Below are 23,120 nucleotides of genomic sequence, written 5' to 3'. Positions count from 1 at the left end.
AGATACCTTACAGTCCCGTCCCCCCCAACTTGTAGTTGCAGAACGCAGTCCACATACCCCCACACATCCCCCTTCTTTGTAATTACATATCTCAGTCCACATCCCTCTTCTTTGTGATTGCAGACCTCATACTCCCCGCTGTTTCTGCCTTGTAATAGCAGACTAACGCGTTGCTGTTCTTTCCGGGCACCGCTCTGTACCGTCACGTGACATCACACAGCGTCAGATGACAGTGGTCGTCTTGCATACAGATAGTGCGGTGCCCGGGAAGATAACAAGGGGCGGGGTAAGTATTAGACCTCCCCGCTTACCTGCCCACGCTGCATGACACAGCTATGGTGGCTTCCGTCACCACCTCTCCTACAGGTGAAGCGATGGTGCAGAGATAGAGCGCAGTGCCGGGTTGCGGGAAAGCGGCAGGCCGCATGACCTATTTTGTGCTGATCACATTCCCAATCTCACGGCTTCCCCGTTGCCCGGCACAGTGTATGTCAAAATAAGATATATTACAAAGGTATCTTATCGGAGAAATCTGCTTCTTTCTCCACTTATGAGCCACTTCTTCCCCACCTCCTGAACTCGCAATAAACTCTGAAAGATCAGCTCAAATCAATCTTGGTCAAAGCAAAACTTATTGCCAGGACCAATTTTGGTCAAAGCAAGACACTGGTCAGGTTACATAGCCAATTAAATACAGGTGCATCTAACAAAATGAGAAGATCATGAAAAAGTTAATTTGTTTTAGTTCTTCAATACAAAAAGTGAAACTCATATTATATAGTCATTACAAACAGAGTTATCTATTTCAAATACTTAAAATAGATCACTCTGTTTGTAATGACTCTATATAATATGAGTTTCACTTTTTGTATTGAAGAACTGAAATAAATTAACTTTTTGATTGATATTCTAATTTAGTGAGATGCACCTGTATATGGAGAGGGGAGGAGGAGTGAAGAGCACTCGGCACAGGAGGTCCCCAGGCAGATTGCGTTGCCGCTTTTAGCAAATATATTTCACTTCAGTGCTGTATTCACAGCCACTGAGATCAATACTGCTGAATATTACCTTCCATGCTGCTGCCTCAGTCTCTGTGCTACAAAAAAGAAGTGTAGAAATACTTGTGTGTACTAAGTATGGGAAACCTAGCTGTTAGTCTCCACACATTAGCTCAGATTGTCAGCTGGAAATTAGATATGGAGCCTGCAGGAAGGACAACTTGTGAAAATGCTGGATAAAAGTGAGGTATACTTTAAGACAGGTTCATATGAAGGACTTAAAATCGGGTGCTTAAGCTATCCTGTGGCCATAACAAGAGAACCGAGTCTACATAGTCTAAAATTATCCAATCCCATAAAGAATTCAGAATCCGAAGGCGGCTTAAAGGGATGGTCTGAAACTAACATTTTATTTTAATCCTAAATATCTATTTAATGTTATAATCTATTCGCTTTTTTAATATACTTTAAGTCCATATTGTTCCCTGACTCCTTTATATATTAATTTAGTTTTTTTTTACCTACTTCCTGTTTTGAAGGTTCTTAATTTCGGAACCCACAGTGCATGCTGAGATTCTCAAAGCAAAGGACATCAGGGGGCAGAAACTGCAGTCACTGACACAGCCTCTGCCCCCTTTTTCAAGCAAAGCGTCATCAGTGATGTCAGGAGCAAGGCTAGTCCCTGTTCAGTAGGCTCTTGTCACTGTGCAATACTCTTTTTAATGTACAGTGACAGTGCGCTCCCTTGCTGGCTCTGATTAGAAGTGACGAGCCAGCAAGAGAGCTCACTGTCAGTACGCATTGTAAGGAGAAAACCCGGCGAGCAGAAACTAGTTTCCCTACCCCACCCCCGCAAGTGATGTCACTTGTAACAGTCACAAGCTCTCAATGTAAGTCTGAGAGCCTTGTTCTGGCTCTCGTAGACTTACTTTCAGTAGTGACTTCCGACAGGTCACAACCTGCAGAAGACTATCGGAGAGGCATCCGAAGGTGTCCCCCCCCCCCCCCCCCCCTGCTGTAATCCACTTGACCGCTCACGCAGAGGAGCCGGGGAGAATGACTGACTCGCTCCAGCGAGTCCCGGGGCTAGCTGAACTCAGTAAGTGACAGGACACCGCTCGCTGAGCGCAGCTCTGGGGCCCGCTCGCCGGAGCGAGTCAAGCTCCTCGGCATGAGCAGACAGAAGGGTTACAGCGGGGGACATCTTCGGACAGTGTAAGAATTTTTTTTATTTTATTCTTATTTTTACAGCAGGCGCAGAATACTACTCTCATCATTGTCCTTTGCTCGCGCTGATCGCAGCGCAAGTAGGGGACAATGATGAGGGCAGCATTCAGCACCTGGCGCTTGGGAACAGCGCTAACTGTACTACTGATTCCAAGGTGCCGGAACGTGCGCTCCTGATGCGGCACACAGTTGCCACACAGGTGCACATGGATATCTCTGGCACTGTTTTTTCCAGTACTGGAAATATCAGGATATGTGAAACCGACCTTATTCTGGACTCCGTTTGGCCTCTGTTTAGCCGTGTCCTTTTTTTCAGAGGTTCACAAAACTGTGACCGACGGCACTTTTATGCATGCCTAATAAAAAGATGGACAATGTGGAATCACAGGCCAGGCGGCGTCCACGGTGCCTCCATCTGCCTCATAACAGGGAATCTTCTGCCAGGGGTTCCGTATGAATCACATATTTCAGAGATTTACACTGGAACCCCAGTGTAAGTGCTCAGCACAGAGTGCAGGATAAATGTGCTCCGAGCCTTACTGCGATCTTTGGGAGCCAGAATGAACAAATCAGCAGCAGGTGAAGAATTAGTTTTATTTATTTTTTTCGCTGTTCTTCATGTGGTGTAAGTAATTAGACAACTTTATTCTTCGGGTCGGTGCGATAACAGGAATACCAGATTCATCGGGTTTTAATATTTGGCAGCTGTCACACACTAAAAAATGTTTTTTGCATCGCCATATTTTGAGAGCTATAATTTTTCCATATTTCGGCCGACAGAGTCATGTGACGACTTGTTTTTAGCGGGACAAGTTGATGTTTTTATTGGTACCATTTTCAGGCACGTGACATTTTTTGATTGCTTTCTTATCCGATTATTGGGAGGTAGAATAAACGAAAACCAACAATTCAGGAATTGTTTTTTGGGTTTATTTTATGCCGTTCCGCGAGTGGTAAAATTGATAAGGTAGATTTATTCTTGTGGTCAGTGGGTTTACAGCGATACCACATTTATATAGTTTTTTAAGTTTTGGCAATTTTACAAAATAGAAAAAATTAAAATTTTTTTGTATTGCTTTATTCTGAGAGCTAGAACTTTTTTTATTTTTCAGCTGATGGAGCGATTCGGCGGCTTCTTTTTTGCGGGACAAAATGACATTTTTAGCGGTACCTTTTTTTTTTTTTTTACATTCATCTTTTTAACCCCTTAAGCCCCGCGGGTGGTTTGCACGTTAATGACCGGGCCAATTTTTACAATTCTGACCACTGTCACTTTATGAGGTAATTACTCTGGAACGCTTCAACGGATCCCCCTGATTCTGAGATTGTTTTTTCGTGACATATTGTACTTCATGATTGTGGAAAAATTTCTTCGATATCACTTGCGTTTATTTGTGAAAAAAACGGAAATTTGGCGAAAATTTTGAAAATTTTGCAATTTTCAAAATTTGAATTTTTAAGCCCTGAAATCAGAGCGATATGTCACACAAAAGAGTTAATAAATAACATTTCCCACATGTCTACTTTACATCAGCACAATTTTGGAACCAAAATTTTTTTTTGTTAGGGAGCTATAAGGGTTAAAAGTTGACCAGCGATTTCTCATTTTTCCAACAAAATTTACAAAACCATTTTTTTAGGGACCACATCACATTTGAAGTCACTTTGAGAGGTCTTTATGACAGAAAATACCCAAAAGTGACACCATTCTAAAAACTGCACCCCTCAAGGTGCTCAAAACCACATTCAAGAACTTTATTAACCCTTCAGGTGCTTCATAGGAATTTTTTGAATGTGGAAGAAAAAAATGAACATTTAACTTTTTTCACAAAAATGTTACTTTAGACCCAATTTTTTTTATTTTCACAGGGGTAACAAGAAAAAATGGACCGCAAAATTTGTTGTGCAATTTCCCCTGGGCACGCAGATACCCAATATTTGGGGAAAAAACACTGTTTGGGCGCACTGTAGGGCTCGGAAGGGAAGGAGCGCCATTTGACTTTTTGATTGTAAAATTTGCTTGAATAATTAGCGGACACCATGTTGCGTTTAGAGAGCCCCTGTGTGCCCAAGCATTGGAGCTCCCCCACAAGTGACCCCATTTTGGAAACTAGACCCCCCAAGGCACCTATCTAGATGCATAGTGAACAGTTGCAACCCCCAGGTGCTTCACAAATTGATTCGTAAAAATGAAAAAGTGAAAAAAAAAACACTTTTTCATTGTTACGAATCAATTTGTGAAGCACCTGGGGGTTCCAACTGCTCACTATGCATCTAGATAGGTGCCTTGGGGGGTCTAGTTTCCAAAATGGGGTCACTTGTGGGGGAGCTCCAATGTTTGGGCACACAGGGACTCTCTAAATGCAACATGGTATCCGCTAACAAATTGAATGGAAAATCGGCTCAAATTGTTAGCGGACACCACATTGCGTTTGGAGAGCCCCTCTGTGCCCAAACTTTGGAGCTCCCCCACAAGTGACCCCATTTTGGAAACTAGACCCCCCAAGGCACCTTTCTAGATGCATAGTGAGCACTTGGAACCCCCAGGTGCTTCACAAATTGATTCGTAATAATGAAAAAGTGAAAAAAAAAACACTTTTTCATTTTTATGAATCAATTTGTGAAGCACCTGGGGTTCCAAGTGCTCACTATGCATCTAGATAGGTGCCTTGGGGGGTCAAGTTTCCAAAATGGGGTCACTTGTGGGGGAGCTCCAATGTTTGGGCACACAGGGGCTCTCCAAACGCAACATGGCGTCCGCTAACAATTTGAGCCGATTTTCCATTCAATTTGTTAGCGGACACCATGTCGCGTTTGGAGAGCCCGTGATGTGCCTAAACAGTGGAGCTCCCCCACAAGTGTCCCCATTTTGGAAACTATACCCCTCAAGGATTTTATTAAGGTGTATAGTGAACATTTTGAACCCAGAGGTACGGCACAGAATTTGTTTACATTAGGTCATCATATTGAATAAGTTGTCATTATTCTTGAGCGCAAGTGCTCGCTACTTGAGTTTGCATCGGGTACTCAGGTATGCACCATGTACAGCGTGTGCTCGAGTGACATGCTCGAGTCCCTGCTCCGCATGTTTCACGGTTATTAGACACCCAAAAAAAAACATGCGGGGATCGCTCGTGCATGGCAGGCAATCCCCGTAAAGTTTTTTGGCCGCGAAGCATATGGGGCAGAGACTCGAGCATGTCACTCAAATACCCACGATACTCAATGCATACCAGAGCACCCGATGCAAACTCAAGTAGCGAGCACTTGCTCTCAACACTAGTCGCCATATCGTCCTCTTTTTTTCTTACTTTTGAAAAAAATCCCAACCCCTGCCCTAACCCTAGCACAACCCTAGCCCCAGCACAACCCTAGCCCCAGCACAACCCTAGCCCCAGCACAACCCTAGCCCCAGCACAACCCTAGACCCAGCACAACCCTAGACCCAGCACAACCCTAGCCCCAAACCCAGCCCTAACCCTAGCCCAATCCTAACCCAAGAGTTTATTTTTGACGCCGTTCTTTGTGCGGTATAAGTGATTAGACGACTTTATTCTTCGGGTCGGTGTGATTACAGCAATGCCAGAATCATATGGGGTTTTTATGACTGACAGCTGTCACACACTAAAAGACGCATTTTTTGTAAAATCTAGTTTTTGCATCGCCATATTTTGAGAGCTATAATTTTTCCAGATTTTGGCAGACAGTCATGTGACGGCTCGTTTTTTGCGGGATGACTTGACGTTATTGGTGCCATTTTCAGGCACGTGACATTTTTTGATCGCATTCTATTCCGATTTTTGGGAGGCAGAATAAACAAAAACCAACAATTCAGGAATTGTTTTTTTTTTTTATTCTGTTCCGCGTGTGGTAAAATTGATGAGGTAGCTTTATTCTTCGGGTCAGTACGTTTACAGCGGTACCACATTTGTATCATTTTTCTATGTTTTGGTGCTTATACACAATAAAAGCTATTTTATAGAAAAAAATATTTTTTAGTATCGCTTTATTCTGAGAGCTATAACTTTTTTATTTTTCGGCTGATGGAGCTGTATGGCGGCTTGTTTTTTGCAGGACGAGATGACGTTTTCAGCGGTATAATTTTTATTTATATGCGTCTTTTTATTCGCGTGTTATTCCACTTTTTGTTTGGCGGTATGGTGATAAAGCATTGTTTTTTGCTTCGTTTTTTTTTTTTTTTTTTTTACCGTGTTCACTGAAGGGGTTAACTAGTGGGACAGTTTTATAGGTCAGGTTGTTCCGGACGCGGCGATACCAAATATGTGTACTTTTATTGTTTTTTTTTTTATTTTTTTTATAATAATATTTATTGATGGGTACATTATATTTTTATTTTTGGTGTATTATTTTTTTTATTTTTTTTATAATATTTTTGCACATTTATTTTTTTTTTTTTTCCACTTTCACACAGTTTATACACTTTATTACTTTGTCCCACTCTGGGACTTTCACTTTTTTTTTTCTGATCGCCTGCATGGCACAGGAATGGAGCACCATCCCTATGCCATGAAGGCTGTCAGAAGTGCACAGTGTGAAGATTGCTTGGAGATGCACTGCGCATGTCCAAGCAATCTTCCTGCTCTCTGGTGACCCGGATGTTGTCATGACGACATCGGGTCGTCATGGCAACACCCGGGAAGCCTTTGCAGACTGCGCTGGAAGCCGGAAGAGGAGGTGAGTATCGCCGATCACCTCCCCTTGCCCCCGCAATGCCGCGATCGACTTCGATCGCAGCATCGCGGGGGTTAATGTGCTGGGAGCGGTGCAGGACCGCTCCCTGCACATAGTACCGGGTGTCAGCTGTGACAATCAGCTGACACCCGGCGGCGATCGCGCCCGCACAGCCTGTGTGCGCGCGCGATCGCGATGACGTACTAATATGGGTCTGGCTCTTAAGTCCCAGGGCACAGACGCGTATTAGTACGTCAGATGTTATTAAGGGGTTAATCACATTTTATTCCACTTTTTGTTCGGCGGTATAATGATGAAGCAGTTTTTTTGCTTTACTGTGTTCACTAAAAGGATTAACTAGTGGGACAGTTTTATATATATTTTATATTCTTTTTACTTTCTGATTTTTAAAATATTTTTACAACTATTTTTTGCAGTTATAAGGTGTAGCTGTGCAGGATCACTGCTATACCTCATAACTGTCAGTTCTGCAGACACAAGTTGGTTTGATCATGCACTGCGCATGATCAAACTAACTTGCTGATGACCCGGATGTAGTCATGACGACATCAGGTCATCATAGCAACGATTGGGACCTCGCGATGACGGTGCGGGGTCTCCGATCCAAGAGCAGAGGGGCTTTAGTCCCTCTGCTCACTCGCTAAATGCTGCACAGCATTTAGAGGGTTAAAGTGGCAGGAGCGGTGCGGGCAGACTGTGTCTGATCATACCACATCTCCTGGGAAAGGGAGGGGGGTGGGGGAGCAAAAGAGTATACAGACGTTACACCAGGGGATCTCAGCTGATTTCTTTTTGTGAAGCAAAATATTTCACTGCCTGTTTTTAAACAATCAGCTGTGATCCTCTGCTGTAATATCTGTATACTCTTTTGCTCCCTCCCCCACCCAGGAGCTGTGGTATGAACAGACCATGTTCCTGTACGGTCAGACACAGCCATTACACAGTACACAGCAGAGGCACATTTATAACATTAAACTAGATGTTCCTGTGCTGAGATAAACACATCCAATTGTGAAACTTATTACTCCAAAATCTATAGATTAAAATGAACTTTTGTTCGTGGGAAAACCCCTTTACTCCTATAGTAAATGTAATGAAGAAAAACTATTGCAATGCTAGAATCGACACACTTCAGTTGCTACTCTTCTCCAAAAAAATGGATCAAAAAGCGCACAAAAGAAGACCTCATACAACTCTAGCACCAGAGAAATGAAAAAAGTTATAGGTTTAAGAAAATGATGAAAGAAACCAAATATTTATTTTTTTGCAAGGTTTAAATTTTTGAGACCAGTATAACATATAATAATAAAAGTATAAATGTGGTATCGCTGTCCTCATACTGATTTACAGAATCATGTTACAATGTCACTTTTACTGCACACAAAACATTTGTTTTTTTCCCCCCCATATTGTTAAGTGCATTATTTAATAAAGTGAATAGTGTTAATCAAAACTACAAGTCGTTGCTCAACAAATAAGCCCTCGTACGTCTATGTTGATTGGGGGAGGGGGGAATAGTGTTTTGAAGAAGTGGAAAAAAAAAGTGCAAAAATTATACTCGACTCAGACGGGACTAAGACTAGGTTGTCTCTGAAGATTGCTGTTTTACAGCAGCTTGTAAAGTTAGATACGCTGACAACCCTACTAAACCGTCTATATGGCCATGCATGTCATAGGAAGCTGAATAAAATGATACCTTGATATCTGTGATCAGATTCCTTCTTCCAGAGAAATCTGTTTTTCTTATATGTAAGTGAGCTTACATAAATCTCCCTGAGAATCTGCATCCAGAGATTATTTTAAATTAAAGGGGACATTACTAGTGTGATTACATGTCTCAAACTCATTTACATATTTCAGAGAAATCCATGTTTTTCTAATAAGACATCGGATTGCAGACAGCAAGGTAAATTACTCAACCTGCATACCCATATATAAGGCTTAGGATAGTTGATCCTACTGACCGATTTCCTTTAACTATAATGATTTAACCCCTTTCTGACGTGTGACCTACTAGTACGTCATTGTGACCTGGACCGATTGGACCAATGGGTCATGGTCTTTAATGCGGTCCCATGACTAAAGTCGCGGTGATCGCATTAAATTTCCGGTGCCATCTCACTTCAGGGTAGATGGCGCAGGCATTCTGGGGGGTGTCGCAGCCCCCCCCGCACCCACGATCGCTGTGAGCACCGTGGGTGGCCTGTTGCCAGGAGACCCTAGTCCTGACCCCAAAGCGCTATGATCGGTGCGATCATCGATCACACCAATCATAGCGGGACCGCGCGGTGACAGGGCGGTCATGGAGCGGTGACCGGCTTGTGACCTGCCTGTCACCGCCCCATGACCCCCTGTAATGTGATGAAAGCCCCCAGACTGTTCTGATTGGAGCGATCGATGATGACATCTATCGCTCCAATCAGAGTTCCTGAATACAGGTGACCGGGCAGTCACAGGGAGGTGTCACCTCCCTGTGACCCCCTGTGGTGCGTGCTCAGCCCCAACCATGTCTGATTGGTGACATTGATTGCACTAATCAGATGGCTGGGGCACAACATGCACCACAGGGTGACACCTCCCTGTGACCGCCCCGTCACCTGTATTCAGGAACTCTGATTGGAGCGATAGATGTCATCATCGATCTCTCCAATCAGATTACCTGACTGGGTGGTGACCTCCACCTGTCACCACCCTATCACCCCCCTGTGACCGCCCTGCAGACCCTCACACTTGGTGAGGATTTCTACAGAGCGGTCACATCTGATCTGTCTGTCGCTGGGCCTTGTAGTGCTACAGAATTTTCTGTGACACCACAAGACCATCTTCTCATCTGTTCCAGTCGCTGCTACTGCTGCTCCTGGATCTTCTGCTCCAGCGTCCTGGGTCTTCTGCTCCTGACCTGCTGTGGTTCCTGCTCCAGAGCCTGCTGCTGATCCTGTTGCTGATCCTGCTGAAGAACAGAGAAGACTTTGGTAAGTCCATCTCTGTTCTCCCCTCATCCACCCAATCCCCCCCCTCTCCCCTACCCCCTCTTTTTACCCCCCTTCCCACCATTTTTTTTTTTCTGTGCATCCTGTAGCGGCCGAGCGCTGACCAGTGACTACGTGACTGATCAACGTCCGTGCTTGCTGCTTTTAAAGTTTTTTTTGTTAATTCTCTTGGTTCTGGTCTCCTGCCCCGGGCGCCGTCTCCTGCCCCGGGGTCTTCTGCGTCGGTCCTGCTGCTGATCTTCTTCCAGCAGCAGGCTCTGGAGCAGGATCAGAGAAGACTTTGGTAAGTCATCTCTGATCTCCCCTCTTCCACCCCAATTCCCTTCTTCCCACTTCCCACACATCCGTGCGCACATCCAGCAGCTGCCGAGCGTTGATCAGTGACATAGTTCACTGATCCACACTCGTGCTTGCTGTTTGCACCACATACAGTAGTCCCTTTTTCCCTTTTTTCAGAAAAAAAGTTCACACTAAGCACACTGACACATACTCTAAATAAAGTACAGACACACACATACTACATAAATAACAAAAAAAAATAAATGTCCAGCTCATCCCAAACTCGCTATTCAGCGGAGGAGGCATACACTATTCTTGCCTCCGACACTGACACTTACAGTGAGGGCGAGGATCCCACACTTTTTTATTTTTCCGACGCCTCATCGTCCTCTTCTTCCTCCTCCTCTTCTTCCTCTTCAGGTGCTGCTGGACCGCCCCGCAGTCGTGCCAGGAGAGAAGACTAACCAGCGCCCCCACTACTGACTCCATATGGACCTCGCCCCCCGATAACTATGAGCCACTGATTCCTGATTTCGTGGCGGAATCAGGAATCAAGTTTGACACCACCGGCCTCACAGAAATAGACTTTTTCAAAGTCTTTTTTCTCTGAGGATTTTATAAACCTCATGGTGGGCCAAACTAATTTGTACGCTCATCAGTTTTTGGAACAGAACCCCTCTTCATCATTTTCTAACTGATCTCCTGTAGATGCAGAAGAAATGATGGAGTTTTGGGGCCTGGTCCTTCATATGGGGATCGTGAAGAAGCCAGAGGTTCGACAATACTGGAATGTTGACGTTTTGTATAACACTCCAGTGTTCCGAATGGTCATGACCCGGACACGTTTTGAGGCCATCCACAAGTTATTGCATTACAAGGTGTCCTGCACGCGATGACCCGAACTTTGATGACCGGCCGAACTTTGAAAAGACGATCAAACACTTCAACAAGTTTTCTGAAGTGTACGTGCCCCAAAGGGACATCTGTGTGGATGAGTCCTTAATTGCTTTTAAGGGGCGGCTTGGATTCTGGCAGTACCTGCCCAGTAAGAGGGCCAGGTACGGAATCAAGCTGTATAAACTTTGTGAGAGTACCTCAGGGTACACTCACAAGTTTAGAGTTTATGAAGGGAAGGACTCCCAGATTGAACCCCCTGAATGCCCCCCCTGTTCTGGGAATGAGTGGGATAATTGTGTAGGACTTGGTGCACCCACCGCTGGATAAAGGTTATCACCTGTACATGGATAACTTTTATACCAGTTGTCCCTCTCTTCAAAACCCTCTCTGCGCGACGTACCGCAGCCTGTGGTACTGTCCGCAAAAATCAGAGAGGCCTCCAAAAGACGCTAATTGGGCAGATGCTCAGAAGGGGTGAGAGCAGAGCCCAATGTAGTGACCACCTGCTGGTGGTCAAGTACAAGGACAAGAGGGATGTCCTTATCTTGACCACCATACATGGTGATGGCAGCACCCTCAGCACTGTACGAGGTTCCACTGCACAGGTTGGCAAACCAGACTGTGTAGTGGGGTACAACAAGTACATGGGGGTAGTTGATCAAGTCCTCCAGCCGTACAGTGCTTTGAGAAAGGCCAAGGTATGGTATAAGAAGTTGGCGGTGCACCTTGTACAGATGGCAATGCACAACGCTTTCCTTCTGTCACAATGTGTAGGCCAGACTTCTGCGTCGTTACTTCACTTCCAGGAGACAGTTATCAAGGCCCTGATATTTGGCAGCGGTGACGAAGCGGGCCCCAGTACTTCCGGAACTGAAGGACCAAGAATTGTACCAGGCCAGCATTTCCCGGCGCAGATCCCTCAAGTCGCAAAAAAAGGCAAGTCACAAAAGAGGTGCAGAGTGGGGAATACGCAAGGACACCATTTATCAATGTGACACCTGCCCCGACAAATCTGGCCTGTGTGTGAGAGAATGCTTCAAAAAGTACCATACTTTCATGCACTACTAAATTAATTTCTGACGTATGACAACCTGACGAACACTACACAACTGACGTATGACAACCTGACGAACACTACGTCAGTTGTGTAGTGTTCGTCAGGTTGTCCTACACAACTGATGTATGACACTACATTATAAGATTCAAAAATCAGCTACCACTTACAAAAAGGGGGCACTTGTTGGGCATTTCCACTGTTTAGGCACATCAGGGGCTGTAAGAACGTGACATGACGCCCGCAGACCGTTCCATCAAAGTCTGCATTGAAAAGCGTCACTCCTTCCCTTCCAAGCCACGACATGTGCCCAAACACATGGGGTATCGGCGTACTCAGGAGAAACTGGACACGAGATTTTGAGGTCCACTTTCCCCTGTTACCCTTGTGAAAATATTTTTTTTAACATTTTTGTGGAAAAAATGTTTTTTTTTTTTTTTATTTTCACAAGTCAACATTCTAATTTTCTGTGAGGCACCTGGGGGTTCAAAGTGTTCACCACACATCTACATAAGTTCCTTAAGGGGTCTAGTTTCCAAAATGGGGTCACTTGTGGGGGGTTTCCACTGTTTAGGCACATCAGGGGCTCTCCAAACGCAACATGGGGTCCTCTGTGAATTCCAGCGAGTTTTGCATTGAAAACGTCAAATGGCGCTCCTTCCCTTCCGAGCCCTGCTGTGCGCCCAAACAATGGCTTTCCCCCACATATGAGGTATCGGCGTACTCAGGAGAAATTGCACAACAACTTTTGGGGTCCAATTTCTCCTGGTACGCTTGTAAAAATAAAAAATTGGGGTCTAAAATAAAATTTTAGTGATCAGAAGTAAAATGTTCATTTTTTCCTTTCACATTCAATTAATTGGTGTGAAGCACGTGAAGGGTTATTAGACTTCTTGAATGTGGTTTTGAGCACCTTAAGGGGTGCAGTTTTTAGAATGGTGTCACTTTTGGGTATTTTCTGTCATAAAGGCCCCTCAAAGTGACTTCAAATGTGATGTGGTCCCTAAAAAAATGGTTTTGTAAATTTTGTTGTAAAAATTAGAAATCGCTGGTCAACTTTTAACCCTTATAGCTCCCTAACAAAGAAAAAATTTGTGCTGATGTAAAGTAGACATGTGGAAAATATTATTTATTAACTATTTTGTGTGACATATCTCTCTGATTTAAGGGCATGAAAATTCAAAGTTTGAAAATTGCTGAATTTTCGCCAAATTTCCGATTTTTTCACACATAAACGCAAGTGATATCGAATAAATTTTATCACTATCATGAAGTGCAATATGTCACGAAAAAACAGTCTCAGAATCAGCGGGATCCGTTGAAGCGTTCCAGAGTAATTGCCTCATAAAGTGACAGTGGTCGGAATTGTAAAAATTGGCCTGGTCATTAACGTGCAAACCACCCTCGGGTAAAGGGTGCAGCTGTCAATAGCATCCGTCTAGATAGTTAACAAACGGAGAGGGACTACCTCTTTAACTTCATCAAAACTCTGTGAACACAAATCTTGTGGTCCCGATGATTGTCATTGCAATCCAAGGTCAAGTAATGGCATTGCGATCTGCCAGCTATGGTGGCAATACTTCAGTGAAACTAATCTTTAATTTTTTATGCATTAACTAATGTGAAGCACCTGCAATGTTAATTTGCCTGACAGCAGTTTTGCATCCTTTGAGGGGTGCAGTTTTTAAAATGGTATCACTTTTGGGAGTTTTGCAATGTGTAGGCACCTCAATATCGCTTGTAAACTGAATAGGTTCCAAAAAAATAAAGAGTCCAGAATTCAGGACAGTGATTGGTATGTCTATTTTCTGTTGCTCCTGAGTTTCTGTCCTTGGTGACCCAGGGGGAACTAATATAAAGGTATGAGCACATGATAATTTTAAGAAGAATCAGCCTGAAATAAACATCAGAAAAAATAGTTAAAAACGGTAAAACCAATAAGCATAGCATAGTGATGTAAAAACTACTTGCTCTGCAAACTGTCATGGCCGAAACTGTTGGCACCCTTGAAATTTTTCCAGAAAATGAAGTATTCCTCCCAGAAAAATATTGCAATCACACATGTTTTGTTATACACGTTTATTTCCTTCGTGTGTTTTGGAACAACACAAAAAAGGGGGGAAAAAGGCAAATTGGATCATTTCACACACAACCCCAAAAATGGGCCGGACAAAATTGTTGCCACCTTTCCAAAATTGTGAGTAAACAACTTTGTTTCATGCATGTGATGCTCGTTCAAACTCACCTGTGGCAAGTAACAGGTGGTGGCAATATGAAAATCACACCTGAAACCAGATAAGAAGGGGAGAAGTTGACTCAGAAGAGCACTGTCTGAGCATTTGAGAATCAAAACTGTTGTAACCTTGAGATTGTTGATATTTTTCAAGTCCATCTCCAGAAATGTTGATGTTCCTTTGTCCACGGTGCTCAAAATAATCAAGACGTTTACAACACATGGCACTGTAGCTAAGCTATTCTCCCTGGATGTGGATGGCAGAGAAAATTGATGAAAAGTTGCAACGCAGGATAGTCCAGATGGTGGATAAGCAGCCTCAATCAAATTCCAAAGAAATCCAAGCTGTCCAGGCTCAGGGTGCATCAGTATCAGTTCAAACTATTCGACATTTGAATGAAATGAAACAATATGGCAGGAGATCCAAGAGGATTCCACTGACAGAGACATAAAAAGCTAGACTGCAGTTTGCCAAAATGTACATGAGTAAGCCAAAATCCTTCTGGGAAAGCATCTTGTCGACAGATAAGACCAAGATAGAGATTTTTGGTAAAGCACCTCATTCTGTTGTTTACCAAAAACAAAATAAGGCCTACAAAGTAAGCAAAGTACCTACAGTCAAATATGGTGGAGGTGCAAAGATGTTTTTGGTGTTATTTTGCTGCCTCCTGCACTGGGTGCCTTGACTATGTGCAAAGCATCATGAAATCTGATGATTACCTAAGGATTTTGGGTTACAGTGTAGTGCCCAGTGTCAGCTGGGTTTGTGTCGTGTTTTCCAGCAGGACATGGACCCCAAACATACTTCAAGAAGCACTCAGAAATGGATGGAAACAAAGCGCTGGAGAGTTCTGAAGTGGCCAGCAATAAGTCCGGATCTAAATCCCATTGAACACCTGTGGAGAGATCTTAAAATAATTTGCTGATGGGAGAAGGCACCCTTCAAATATGTGAGACCTGGAGCAGTATGCAAAAGAAGAATACTCCAGAGTTCCAGTTGAGAGGTGTAAGAAGCTTGTTCATGGTTATAGGAAGCAATTTAAGTTAGTTATTCCAACGATTTTGTCCGGTTTTATGTGAAATTTTGTCCAGTTTGCCTTGTTTTCTCTTTATTTTTGTGGTGTTCCAAAACACACAAAGGAAAGGAAATAAACGTGTATAACAATACATGTGTAAATTGCAATACTTTTCTGGGAGAAATACTCCATTTCTGGAACCATTTCAAGGGTGGCAACATTTTTGGCCATGACTGTATGCATGCTCAGTCTTTTTGAGCTTCTTTTATCACTTCTGATTGAAAAAGTCACTAGTCCATTCTTCAGGCAACTAACATTTTACTCAAACATTAAGGCATGTAGTGGAGAACACAAGTGTTTATAATTTCTGTATTTTTTTTCTATTTCCAGGAAGCTTTATGCAGAACTTTGCCAAGGCATTGTGGATTTGGCCATCTCCATGGTCTTTCCTCTCAGTGACACTGTGCAGAAGCAGACCCAGGACAATGCCTTCATCAAACTCTGAAGACTGCCTTACTATATACGCACAAGCACTGCTGCCTCATATATTACTGTTTGATATCCAAATCAATGATTTTGCCCACTGTCATACCAATTACAGTAATTGGTAATTGCACTGGATAGAATGAAACTATTTAAAGAACAGAAAATGAGGTAACATTAACCGAAAGATGCTTTTATGATTTTAGACACATGCATTGTTTTTTTTATATATTTAAATACTTATAACTTATTATTTTGTTTTTATTTACAGAAGCACTTCCACAAAACTTTTCATTGCCTAAACTTGTATAACTGTATGTTTAGTTTAGTGTAAGCGTGTTCTGATTCTCCATAGACTTACATTGTAAAAGCAGCTTCTTGATCACACAGACCCTAGTGTGATCAGGCGAGTCAGAATAGAACTCGTTGGAAACCAGGGAAGATGGTGATCGGTGACTATTGTGCAGCACTCATACCACACTGCATACACATTTAGACAGGTCTAGGCAATAAGTTTTTTTTTTGCGGGAGCGCTTCTTTAAGCGCTAACTAAGGATAAAAATTTAGTCAAAGCTCGAGTTTTTCTTTCTTGTTTTCTTTTTTTATTATGGATGTTTAGCGCTTAAATGCTTTCTTATCAATACATTTATACCAACTTATATGGAATAAAGGCCTTAAGAAAGCAATTTGTATCTGACGTCTGAATTCTGTGGTGACTATGGGTTAAAATAGGGGCTTTTCCGGGTTGTCCACCTTTTGTGGACAATTTATTCTCTTAAATACATGCAATTGGTGCTAAAAATCAGTTTTGCAATTGGTTTTCATAAAAATTTTGCACTGCTTGCCTCCTATAGCCGCCATATTACTATCTTTTGCTGTGTGCAGAATGAATTAACTCGGTCGGCCACGTTATCTTTATTTTAAGAGCTGTGTTGAGGACATGATTTTGTGGCACTTAGAAGAGGAGAAGAAGAACCTCTCATACCTAAATAATAGTTAGTGCAGCTTTCCTCATAGACTGCACAGCTCTCCAGTCCATACAATGGCTGCTGGTGGAGGAACGTGTGACCAGATCTGTCCCTCAGCCTCATCCAAATGAAAACCTCACATGAGAAACCTGCTTTTGCATAGGAGGAGACTAATGGTCTGGTCAATGTTATCGGTGGGCCCTTGGCACTACAGTCAAGCGCTGATGGGGTGGATGCTTGGTATTATAAATGCACATTGATGAGGTTTAAATAAGGTGCCAATCACATTGTCCTTGCACATTACCCCTGCTATGAGATCAGGCGGGCTGTCCAACACCCCACAATTACCAAACCTCAATGTTCTACCACCTACACTACAGAGCCTGACTGCATGCTGCCAAGATGGTAAAAATACATTGGGTAGTATTTGATATTTTGGTGAAAATGCGTTAGCTCACAATTCACGTCACAGGCCTTCATTGTCTTGTGAGTCCTTACACTGAAATGAAATGCAATTCACTGAAAAAGACATCAAATCCACAACACAACACTGGGAAAAAAACATCTATTGTTAACCATAAAAAAGAATTTGGCACTCCAGAATATCATATCATATATGCAAAGAGATTTAGTGTGTAGAATATTCATTGTTGCAAAAAAAAATTTTTTTAATTGACGTTTCAGCCAATAGTGGCCTTTTTCAAAACTGCAAAAGAAATATGATTTAATCTTAGAATGTCCTTAAATTTTGCCAAATACCTGTAGACACTGGATTGGCACTTCTCAAATGCATAAATATAACCAAAGACCCCACCAGGTTTTCTTTTTGCCCCTGGGGACAACTAGAAGTGACACATATTAGTTCAATAAAAATATTTTTTCTTAGATATTTCAAATTAAAAATTATTTAAAAACGGAAAAGGTGCAGGAAAAAAGGTACAGGAGCTATTATACCCAATAAATGAAAGCGATCTTCTATAAATTCAACACTAATTTTAGTTCTAAGTCAAGTTCAAAAATACATACTGTATTTTTCGGACCATAACACGCACTTTTTTTCCCCAATATTTGGGAGGAAAATGGGGGGTGCGTCTTATGGTCCGAATGTTACCTGGGGTGGTGGTAAAGTGGGATCGCAGGGCCGCTGGTAGCGGCGGTGTCAGCGGCAGCAGAGGTGAGCGGCTGGGGCTGGCACCTGTGCCTGGCTGGTACTGGGGCTGTGGCCGGTGTCGGGCTGTGAGCGGAAAATGGCCGCCCGAGCCGGCGCATGCGCGGACCGGTAGCTCTGGTGGCCATTTTCCTTAGATTACAGCTCTAGGAAGATGGCTGCGCACACCAGAAACCTGCGCAGGCCGCACTGCTTCGCCGCTCACAGCCAGAGGCCCCGGCCTTAGCCCCAGCCAGAGGCCCGGGCCCTGCACAGGCTCCACAGCATCTGACCTCTTCTGCTGCAGCCACCGACTTCCTGAGGGACCCTGCCTCCAGTGACCATCGCTCCACTGCCCCCCAGGTAAGATACCGTACCTATTCAGACTATAAGATGGACCCTTATCTTATAAAAAAATTTTTTTTCAATTTTCCACCCCAAAATTTGGGGTGCATCTTGTGGTCCGGTGCGTCTTATAGTCAGAAAATACGGTATATAATTTAATTTTGTATCTAGCACATAGACTAAGGAACAAACTCATTAAAGCACAACATCCTTATAATTAGTAGTCCAAAGCAAGGTGACTAGATGCAAAAAATAGAGGAGTGCTAGTACAATTGCAAATATAAATTATTTAATCATATATTGCATACTGGCCTAAATGATTAATACACATACCGCAAGGTCTATGGTGCTATATCAAGGCAAAGCCTTCATATGGGGAGTCAAATCATTAGAATTCACAGGTGCACTTAGTAGTATACAGTAAAGGTCAAGCTGGATGCCACAGGGAATCATCTAAATGTGAAAATAAACTCAGTGGTCATGAGATTCCAACTTGATCTCACTAATATGAATAAGAACTATCACATGTACAGTGCATTGTGAAAGTATTTGGCCCCCTTGAACTTTTCTACCTTTTGCCACATTTCTGGCTTCAAACATAAAGATATAAAATTCTAATTTATTGGATATTTTAAACTTTTTTTTAAGAAATTAAAAACTGAAAAGTGGGGCATGCAATATTATTCCGCCCCCTTGAGTTAATACTTTGTAGCGCCACCTTTTGCTGCTATTACAGCTGCAAGTCGCTTGGGGTATGTATCAGTTTTGCACATCAAGAGGCTGAAATTCTTGCCCATTCTTCCTTGCAAAACAGCTCAAGCTCATTGAGGTTGGATGGAGGGCGTTTGTGAACAGCAGTTTTCAGTTCTTTCCACAGATTCTTGATTGGATTCAGGTCTGGACTTTAGAATACACCTGGATACTTTTATTTTTGAACCATTCCATTGTAGATTTTGCTTTATGTTTGAGATCATTGTCTTGTTGGAAGATAAATCTCCGTCCCAGTCTCAGGTCTTTTGCAGACTCTGACGCGCCCCCTGGGCCGTGGGGTACTCGGTATCCGGGTCGGTCGTTGGGGCTGAGGATGTCACAGTGGCAGTGACCCGCTCCGTGACCCAGGGCCGTCAATGAAAAGGGGCTATGATTTAATAAAGGGGATTTAAAGTTCTTTTAATGTTCGTGACGCCACCTGTGGTATGCGGCTAAAGGGAGCCGCCGCTGCGGAGCAGGACCTCTGGAGCTGTTGTTAATGCTGCAGAGTTGGTTCAGCTCTCCACAGGCAGAGCTTAGCTCCAGGGCATAGTAGATGCTGTTGATATTGAGGTAACGCTCGTGGTGCAGTGTAGTGCAGGGGGGGTGCTGGCACGGCCTTAATAATTCAGAGACAGTAGGGATGCAGTCTTCCGGATTTACTCACAGTTCTCACTTTGCTCCTGGTTACAACTGCAGATCATAACTTCCCATGTCGTCCTGTGCTTACTCAGGGAGGGGTTCAGCCAACCCTCAGGTACCTCTGGAGTACATAACTGGACCCCCTTCTGTGTGTTCCTTCTGGCCGTCCCCCTACACCTCACACCCAGTGTCCCAATTCAGTGACCGCGGACCTTTTGTCGGGCGATGTCTTCTCTGTCCCCTGGGTCCTCTATAGCCACCTTTTCGGTGAGTTAGATGTGGTCTTTGGGCTGTAGCATCTGAAATGCTGCACCCTCCAGTTACCTAGTTGATTATTGCAATTCTCACTAGTTAGGGGCCAGTCCCCTCTGCGACCCAATCCCTCCACCGCCTGGTAGACTCGGGTGTACAGGTGGCCTTCCGCACTGCCAGTACCCCTGGGATCCTTTCTTCACTTCTGGAGCCTTCTCTTTGCTCCCGTTCCTTCCTCCTCTCCTTCTCCTGGACCTCCTCACTCAGGCCCGCGCTTCCCTGAGCAACTCTTCCTCTGACTCAATCTCCTCAGAACCCCTCTAGAATGTTCCACCCTCTCTTTTATATTGCTTCTTACTGAGCTCCCCTGAACTTCTTCCTTCACCCACACCCACTACATGGTTCCCCCCTACTTTGGTTCCCCCCACTCCAACCATGGACAGGGCTCAGCAGAGAAGCAGCGCATCTTGCCCCTCCTGCCGGTCTGGAGTAGTGTAGTTTTGGATGCAGGTATTATGGTCCCGGGCAGTACTCCTTCCTTACCTGAGAGTGAGATACCACACCTCTGGGTGAGATGCAATACCTCTGTGGTGACTGAACCCGCAGGGGCGCCACATACCCCCCTGGTAAAACACAGCACGTCCGCGGGCTGGAACAGAGTAAAGCAAGGTTTTAGACATATAATTTTTAGAATGCATTCGCATATAAGATCGTAAACAAACTGTTTCTTCCCTTTATGGGAGGCACATTACTTAAACATTACATGTTTCTTATCAAGACTTTTTAAAACATTATAAAACTTTCTTCAGGTATATAAAATATTTTTCATATCAAACATTTTTAGCAGGTTACAGCGTGATCTGTAACCGGGTGTCCATTCCGCTGAACAAGGTGCAATTCTAATGAACATGAGGGACCCGTCCGAAAAGCCTCAATGTAGGGCCTGGGTGTGGCTGCAGGGCATTGATGATCCAGTCGCTGGACCACGTCTTCGGCCACGCCAAACGGGTTTTTGTTCTACGGTCTAGTTATATAAAACCAATAATAGGCACTTTAATAAGTGCAAACTATTTACATGGAAAGTTTTTCGGTTATTCATCGTTCATAACCCTTCAGTCCCTTTACCCTTACCGGGTGCACTTATAGAACTTTAAAGTCACACAAAAACAAACTTCTTCAACATAAACTTAAGCAGTGTTGTACCCTTCCGGGTAGCTATATACAGTCTTTTAACTGAACAGTTCAATAGTGGTTCTTTCTCAGGGGAAGCACCTGTCCACAATAGGCTGGCCCAGCCGAGTCATCAGCCTTGGACTGCGGGGGCATGTCCTTTTCCTCCTCAACTCTGTACACCGAGAGGGCATACCACCCGCGCTCTCCCTTGTGTCGGGTAAAGGTGACACGGTCACCGGGGTAGAGGTCTCTGCCGGGATGTCCCTGTTGAAGATGGGGTTCGACGTCCCGCCAATTCACGAAGACGTCCCGATCCATCTGCGGCTCCCTGATGAACCCCCACCCAGCTTCCAGGTAGAATTTCACCACTATCCCCTCCAGACGGGGACTAGACATAGCTGATCTTATCTTGCGGGCCCGGGTTTTGGCCACCATATTCGGGGCCTCTATCTGCTCCCAACGCACCTGCCAGTCGTGCCGCTCCTTTTCTAACTGCAGGAGCTCCCGTCTGCAGTGTTTCTCCCTCCTGAGGGCCTGGGTCTGGGTCTCCCATGGGAACCCCGTGAGGTTCCCCTCCCGGTTGTCCCACCGAAACTCCTCTCCTCCTTGGCAGGCAACTGGAGGTGTGGGTGTCAGAGGGAGTCCCTGCTGTTCCTCGAACTTGGCGGACCAGTCATAGACGGGGCTTCCGTACACCCACTCGGGTGTGGGGGCAGGTGGCTCTGGTAGGGGGCCTAGAAGTAAGGCTGCGGAGTCGGTGCCCGGGATTGGAGGCTCCACCAGGGGGCCCAGGAGCAGGTCAGCACTCTCAGCACCCGGGACAGGGAGACTCCTCTTACCTGCTCCCGCGGCTGCTCCTGTGCTGCTCTCTTCCTCCTGGCTCCGTTCAGGCTCCTCTGGGGCTGGGGCGCTGCTGGTGGAACGCAGCGCTGGCTGCTGCCGGGTCACGATCTTCCCCAGCAGCTCCTCCTTCCAGCTAGCAATGGCATCCTGCTGGGCCTTCTCCATCCTCCGGCCTAGCTCTTGCACTTCGGCATGGAGGAACTCTGTATCCTCCAGGGATAATTTTGAGATCGCCTCCTTCAGGGTAAGAGGCATCTCTGTGTGCTGCAGGCCACGGATGGCAGCTTGCTCCTGACTCCTCTCCATGCTGCCTGCTGGGTGCGGTCTGTCTGGACTGCTGGAGACTCCGCCCTGTCTCCTAGGTTTCTTCTCTCCTCTCCCCTTTCTGGGGCGGTTCCATGGCTGCTTGCTGTTGGCCACACCCGGAGGCGACTTCCTCAGACTGATGGACAGATTCAGGTATATGGCCACAGGCGCATGGGGCGGGTTGCGCTTTTGGCGCCATTCTGGGACCCGGCCCATGATGGGAGGTTCTTTGTCGTCCTTGATAACGCACATTATGGCGCCCGTTCTTCTAGGGCGGGCGCCACATTCAGTATAGAACACAGTCTCTAAGCGCACAATACCCGGTGATAACGGGTGGGTTCATATCCTGTTCGTGATGCCAAGCTGACGCGCCCCCTGGGCCGTGGGGTACTCGGCAGCCGGGCTGGTCATTGGGGCTGGGGATGTCACAGTGGCAGTGACCCGCTCCGTGACCCAGGGCAGTCAATGAAAAGGGGCTATGATTTAATAAAGGGGGTTTAACCGCTTCCCGACCGCCCACAGTATATAAATGTCGGCTCTGTGCAGCGCCGACGTTTAAAAACGGTGGGTGGTCCCGCAGCGCTCAGGACCCCCAGGGTCCTGCAAGCGCTACGAGTGCGGTGCAGAGCGATAGCTCTGACAGGGGACATCATCAGGTCCCAATGATGATAACCCTTTGCTATCTTCCATATGCCCCGATCTATAGTGATCGCGGCATATAGAAGATAGTGAGAGGAGAGGGGGTCGTCCACTTACCTCTCCGACGGCCCCCTGATATCTTCCAGGACCTTCCGTTGTTATGGC

The 23,120-nt window shown here is 44.9% G+C and overlaps 1 protein-coding gene across 1 annotated transcript in view; it reads left to right on the top strand.

Annotated features, from left to right (window-relative positions):
- Positions 1 to 16,071, top strand: part of TTL (tubulin tyrosine ligase) — a 49,619-nt gene extending 33,548 nt beyond the window's left edge. The window contains exon 7 of the mRNA XM_073672786.1: positions 15,798 to 16,071. Within this exon, the coding sequence (XP_073528887.1) occupies positions 15,798 to 15,912 (115 nt within the window). The 3' untranslated portion in view covers positions 15,913 to 16,071. The remainder of the gene's footprint in view (positions 1 to 15,797) is intronic.
- The last annotated feature ends 7,049 nt before the right edge of the window (positions 16,072 to 23,120 follow it).

The sequence above is a fragment of the Phyllobates terribilis genome, unplaced genomic scaffold (genome assembly GCF_046119375.1).
Source record: "Phyllobates terribilis strain yellow unplaced genomic scaffold, ASM4611937v1 Scaffold_3__8_contigs__length_932513732, whole genome shotgun sequence".
Classification (NCBI taxonomy): domain Eukaryota; kingdom Metazoa; phylum Chordata; class Amphibia; order Anura; family Dendrobatidae; genus Phyllobates; species Phyllobates terribilis.
This window is presented reverse-complemented; position numbering and strand designations above follow the sequence as displayed.